General features: G+C 40.8%; 1 protein-coding gene across 1 annotated transcript in view; it reads right to left on the bottom strand.

The window, feature by feature from the left end:
• Nucleotides 1–6,813, bottom strand: part of ARPC1A (actin related protein 2/3 complex subunit 1A) — a 36,427-nt gene that overhangs the window by 20,063 nt on the left and 9,551 nt on the right. Inside the window, exon 3 of the mRNA XM_032266444.1 lies at nt 4,201–4,305. Within this exon, the coding sequence (XP_032122335.1) occupies nt 4,201–4,305 (105 nt within the window). The remainder of the gene's footprint in view (nt 1–4,200; nt 4,306–6,813) is intronic.

Consider the following 6,813-nt stretch of genomic DNA (forward strand, 5'->3'; position numbering starts at 1 on the left):
AAAAAAAAAAAAAAAAAAAAAAAAAAAAAAAGAAAATATTTTTTCCCCACTAAAGTTATTATCTTTCTGAGAAAATATGTGTGATCCTTGATCTCCTGACCCAGAGTTATATTTAGATTTTTCCAACAAGTTTTTTCAGATCTAAAAAATGCCAAGTGAGCAGCTAGACAGAAAACAAGCTCAAGTTCAAAGAACCCCAAAAGAGAAGTAGAGGAGAAAAAACACTCTATCCCCCAGGCTGGAATGTAGTGGTGCTGTCTTGGCTCAATGCAACCTCTGCCCCTGAGTTCAAGCAATTCTCATGCCTCAGCCTTCCGAGTAGCTAGGATTACAGGTGTACACCACCACGCCTGGCTAATTTTTGTATTTTTAGTAGAGACAGGATTTTGCCATGTTGATCAGTCTGGTCTGAACTCCTGACCTCAGTTGATCCACCCACCTTGGCCTCCCAGAGTGGTGGGATTATAGGCGTGAGCCACTGCATCGGCCTAAGATTCCAATTAAAAATATAAGTGTTCTTATTCTTAGGCTGTAAGGCCACTGGCAAAGGAACTTCAGAAAATAGGCCAAACCTAATAGAAATAAGGTTGTGGGAAATGAACAGTGACAAAAATAGAACGCTGTCTTTGGTGCTGGTTTGGTAATATACTCAGCTCCCAGTGCTCAAGATTATTATTTACAAATCACTGGTCAAAGCAGGGGTGATCCTAAGTTATGGCTGAAAAATGCAGGACAACTTCTGTAAAGGATGCAGAATGGCAAAACATGCAAACTTCTCTTATTTGGGTAAGGATATCTTCAAGCTCATCAGTATTAGAGGTGAAATTGCAGAATCCAACTAAAAGAACAAAAAATCAGCCAGGGCAACATGGTGAAACCTATCTTTACAAAAAAATTAGCATGGTGTGGTGGCGCACACCTGTAGTACCAGCTCCTGGGGAGGCTGAGGTGGGAGGATGGCTTAACCCCAGGAGGTTGAGGCTGTAGAGAGCTGTGATCACTCTAGCCTGGGAGACTGGGCGACAGTGCAAGATCCTATCTAAAAGAAAAAAAAAAGGCCGGGTGTGGTGGTTCACACCTGTAATCCCAGCACTTTGGGAGGCTGAGACGGGTGGATCACTTGAGGTCAAGAGTTAAAGACCAGCATGGTTAACATGGCGAAATTCTGTCTCTACTCAAAATACAAAAATTAGCTGGGCATGATGGTGTGCGCCCCTCTAATCCCAGGTACTTGGAAGGCTGAGGCAGGAGAATCACTTGAACCAGGGAGGTGGGGGTTGCAGTGAGCTGAGATTATGTCAACTGCATCCAGCATGGGCAACAGAGCGAGACTCCATCTCAAAAAAAAAAAAAAAGACAAAACAAACTGATAATAAGTATTGTTGCTGCCCAATTAAATGAAAATGTGATTTTGAGGAGAGAGGAAACTCAAGATGGCAGAAAGAAGAAAAAAATCTGGACTTGAAGCCAGGTGCAGTGGCTCACACCTATAATTTTGGGAAGCTGAGGTGGGCAGATCACTTGAGGTCAGGAGTTCGAGACCTGGTCAACATGGCGAAACCCTGTCTCTACTAAAAATACAAAAATTAGCTGGGTGGGGTGGCGCATGTCCCTGTAATCTCACCTACTTGGGAGGCTAAGGCAGGAGAATAGCTTGAACCTGGGAGGCAGAGGTTGCAGTGAGCTGAGGTTATGTCACTGTACTCCAGCCTGGGCAACAAGAGCGAAACTATGTCTCAAAAAAAAAAAAAGATCCAGTCTTTTACAAGTCAATAAGAAAACGATATGCTGGACACAGTGGCTCATGCCTATAATCCCAGCAGTTTGGGATGCCAAGGCAGGTGGATCACCTGAGGTCAGGAGTTTGAGACCAGCCAGGCCAATGTGGTGAAACCCCAACTGTACTAAAAATACAAAAATTAGGCTGGGTGAGGTGGCTGATGACTGTAATCCCAGCACTTTGGGAGTCCGAGGCGGGTAGATCATGTCAGGAGATTGAGCCTAGCCCAGTATCCACTGAAAATACAAAAATTAGCCAGGTGTGGTGGCATGCGTCTGTAGTTCTAGCTACTGAGAGGCGGAGGTTGCAGTGAGCCGAGATTGTGGAGATTGTGCCATTGCACTCCAGCCTGGGTGACAGAGCGAGCCTCCATCTCAAAAAAAAAAAAAAAAAAAAAAACCAGCCAGGCATGGTGGCAGGCACCTGTAATCCCAGCTACTCGGGAGGCTGAGGTGGAGAATCACTTGAACCTGGAAGGTGGAGATTGCAGTGAGCCAAGCTTGTTCCACTGCATCCAGCCTGGGTGACACAGTGAGACTCCATCTCAAAACAAACAAAAACAGAAAAAAGAAAAACAAAAAATAAATGAAAAAATGATCAGTCGTTATGAACAAGCCAGTCACAAGGAAGAAAAACTCTCATGGCTAATACATGTGTGAAAGTATGCTCAACTTTTCCATTAATTAGAAAAAACAACTTACAGAAGCAGCAGATAGATGAACCTTTCATGCGTTCGTCAGTCGTACCATCTCAAATACGTGGCAGGGTGTGGGAAAAAGGGCACTCTCATAAAGGACAGGTGGGAATGACCCTGGCAACACTGCGGATGTGCACACCCTGTGGTATTAACACATCTCCCATCTACAAACATTCACACATATGTACAGAGATCAAGGGATGCTTATTCAGCACTTCCATGTAATATGGAAATATTGGAACAACCTAAATGTCCTTCAATGGCGGAAAGCGTAAATAAGTGAGGTATAAAACGCTAGAGCAGTTAAAAGGAATGAACTTGCTCTACACGGCAGCATAGACGGATTTCAGAAACAATCGTGAATTCAAAAGCAAGTTGCTGGAGATGCATAATATCATTCCATTTACGTGGCTTCAAAAAATACTAGCCAATAGTCCTAAAGATCGTTTTCTCTTTTTTCTTTTGAGACAAGGGTCTTGCTCTGTCGCCCAGGCTTGAGTGCAGAGGTGTGATCATAGCTCACTGCAGCCTTGATCTTCTTGTCTCAAGTGATCCTCCCACCTCAGCCTCCCAAGTAGCTGGGACGACAGGTGGGACGACAGGTATGTGCCACGATACTGTGCTAATTTTTTATTTGTAGAGAGAGGGGTCTCATTATGTTGCCCAGGCTAGTCTTGAACTCCTGGGCTCAAGCAATCCTCTCACCTTGGCCTCCTAAAGTGCTGGGATTGCAGGTGTGAGCTACTGTGCTTGGCCTAAACTTGTTTATAAATATATGTATGAAAATGTATTAAAAATGGACTGGAATGCTGCCATAGCAAATTACACTCTGCCTTTGTGGGGAGAGGAATCGGACTTTACCATTATCTCGAGTTATATTCCTTATTATTATATCCTTTTTCCTTAAGTTTCCTGATGCAGGAAAATAAATTGCTTCCTGGCAGAGGAAAAAAGTTGGTAATTCTGGTGGCAATTATCTGATATGGGTGTTTATGATATTACTTAGTTCTTTTCAATACTCTGAAAAGTCATCCTTATCCCCAAAACACAAAGGAAATTTTTGGAAGACACTTGGAAATACAGTTTGGCTCATGTTTTCATGTTGTCTACATTTTCTTTTTTTTTTTTTTTTTTTGAGAGGGGGTTTTTCCCTTGTTACCCAGGCTGGAGTGCAATGGCGCAATCTCGGCTCACCGCAACCTCCGCGTCCCGGGTTCAGGCAATTCTCCTGCCTCAGCCTCCTAAGTAGCTGGGATTACAGGCACGTGCCACCATGCCCAGCTGATTTTTTGTATTTTTAGTAGAGACGGGGTTTCACCATGTTGACCAGGATGGTCTCGATCTCTTGACCTCGTGATCCACCCGCCTCGGCCTCCCAAAGTGGTGGGATTACAGGCGTGAGCCACTGCGCCCGGCCTACATTTTCATGTTATCTAGCTTTCAATTGCATGTCTCATCTCCAAATTTTAGCTCTTTAGACCTCAGGGTAGGTTCAGGGCTTTCCATAGCAACAGTAGAGTGCTGGGTACCCGCTGGGGCTACAAGAAGCACTTAATAACTGACATCATTATTATAGTATTTTCTCTAAAATTTTAAGGAAATTCAGTAAATGCTGCATTACTTTAAATATTATGGCCAACTGGGTTTACTAGGCTCTTTATCTAAAAGGAAGAGTTGCATGATTTGGAAATGTCATACTAAGCTCATGGCTATCTTCCTTTACCTGTGATGTGTCCATTGTGCTCCTTGAGTTCATGAGCTTTTACCCACTGGCTCCCGTTCTTCTTATAGATGTGTACTTCGTGATTATTGGGACTGAGGGCAATCTCTGGAGAAATAAGTCAAACAACAGTTAACAACTGAACTTGAAATTGTCACCAAAAAGGGAACATGTCACAGTCGTTTTAAAAGCAGACTGTAGTTAAGGAAGAAAAAAAACTTTTGAAAATGTGGTTCTTTCTTTTTTTTTTTAACCTTTACTTGGACCCTGTATTTTATAATGCTTTACAGGACAACTAAGATTAAAAATTCATTTACCCAGAGACATGTACAACTGTCAATTAATGATTCTAACCAGTGAAAAATAAACAATGTTACTGTACCTAGCTAAAATAACTTTAGATCAGGATAAAATGTTTGACAGTTTCATTCACCTGTGTAATATTATTGGAGATAAATCTTTAATTTCTGTTGGTCTTCAGGAAACGCTGAAAATAGTTCATGGACTTCCATTACTACTATCATGGACCCAGACTGGAACCACTAGTTTATATTTTAAAAAATTGATTCTGCTGATATTACCGTAAAGCCAATATAAATCACAATACTCTTTTTTCAAGAGTAATTTCCTGAACTAGTCCAAAATATAATACACAAAATGGACTTTTTAAAAACTCATACAGGTTGAGCATCCCTAATCTGAGAATCTGGAATCTGAAATGTTCCCAAATCGAAAACTTTTTGAGTACCAACACGACACTCAAAAAGTCATGCTGCCAAGCAATGCTCTTTGGAATATTTTGGATTTCATATTTTCAATGCTCAAATGGTATGGATATCCTGAAATCATAAATCCAAAACAATTTTGGTCCTAGGCATTTCAGATAAGGGATACTAAATCTGTATTCATGTATCTTTTTTTTTACCCTTTCTAGTTCATCTGCTTTTTTGTCCTTTTTAATTTGATTTTTATTTTTAGTAGAGACAGGGTCTCATTATGTTGCCCAGGCTAGTCTTGAACTCCTGGCCTCAAGCAATCCTCCTGCCTTGGCCTCCCAAAGCACTAGGATTACAGGCGTGAGCCATGATGCCCAGCTCCTCTTTCTTTTATTGGTTTCTTAAAATTAAAATTAGCATCTATGGGCCAGGCACAGTGGCTCACGCCTGTAATGCCAGCACTTTGGGAGACTGAGGCAGGTGCATCACCTGAGGTCAGGAGTTTGAGACCAGTCTAGACAACATGGTGAAACTCTATCTCTACTAAAAATACAAAAATTAGCCAGGCATGGTGGCACGTGCCTGCAATCCCAGCTACTTGGGAGGCTGAGGCAGGAGAATCACTTAATCCCAGGAGGAAGAGTTTGCAGTGAGCCAAGATCTTGTCACCACACTCTAGCCTGGGTAACAGAATGAGATGCTGTCTCAAAAAAAAAAAAAAAAAATTAAAGATCTATGATCCATACTTTGGGCTAGTCATTAATAGTCCCCACCTACACTCACTTTCCTACCCTCCTTAGGAAAGCTACATCTGCTTTATGGATAAAACTGTGGAACTAGGTAAATATCTAGCTATAAAATCCTAAATACTTAAGAGTGTTTCCTAGAAACTATATATTTCTCTAGCTTTCTCAGATGTATATAGAGATTTCAAAAGCCAAGTCCAAATTTAAACCTGGAAAATGTTATAAATTTCAAATTACAATGTCACAAAAATTGTTGACCTAATATGCTGAATTTATCAAGTAGTTTTTTGTTTTTTTTTTTAATTGTACTTTAGGTTCTGGGGTACATGTACGGATCATGCAGGGTTGTTGCATAGGTACACACATGGCAATGTGGTTTGCTGCCTCCATCCCCATCACCTACATCTGGCATTTCTCCCCATGTTATCCCTCCTGGACCTCCCCATCCCCCCAATTGTCCCTCCCTTGGCCCGCCCACCAACAGACCCCACTGTGTGATGCTCCCCTACCTGTGACCATATGTTCTCATTGTACCAAGTAGTTTAAATGAGGACAATGATAGCTTGGATATGTATTAAAAATAATTGGAAATACTCCAAAAGCCTATTTTTAGATGGGAAAGGGGAAACAGAAGACATAGGAAAGTTGGCTATGAAGCTCTATGAGATGATCACAAAACAGATGCTCTAAATTCTCTGTCCTGCCATGTTATATATTTTCAACTATCCAATACAGAGGTTCTTATCTAGGAACCTGGAGTGTGCTTTGTTCATGTACCAAGATTTTTTTTAAAAATGAAAGCAAACTATTAAAAAAGAAAAGCGAACCATATTTGAAATGCTTTAAAAAGATGTTGAACCTAGAGTCAAAGCAATCTGTGCCAAAATTTCAGTTGACTTTTTAAAAGAAATTAACAAGCTGGTCCTAAAATTCATATGGAAATGCAAGGGAGACAATAACCAAAATAATCTTGAAAAAGAACAAAGTTGGAACTTAACACTTCTTGATTTCAAAACTTACTACAAAGCTACAGTAATCAAGACAGATTGGTCCTGAAACTAGGATAAACATAAAGAACAATGTAATAGAATTGAGAGTCCAGAAATAAACTCTCATATTTACAGTCAGTTGATTTTTTTTTTTTTTTTTTTTTT

The sequence above is a fragment of the Sapajus apella genome, unplaced genomic scaffold (assembly GCF_009761245.1).
Source record: "Sapajus apella isolate SASKATOON/1434 unplaced genomic scaffold, GSC_monkey_1.0 scaffold159, whole genome shotgun sequence".
Classification (NCBI taxonomy): domain Eukaryota; kingdom Metazoa; phylum Chordata; class Mammalia; order Primates; family Cebidae; genus Sapajus; species Sapajus apella.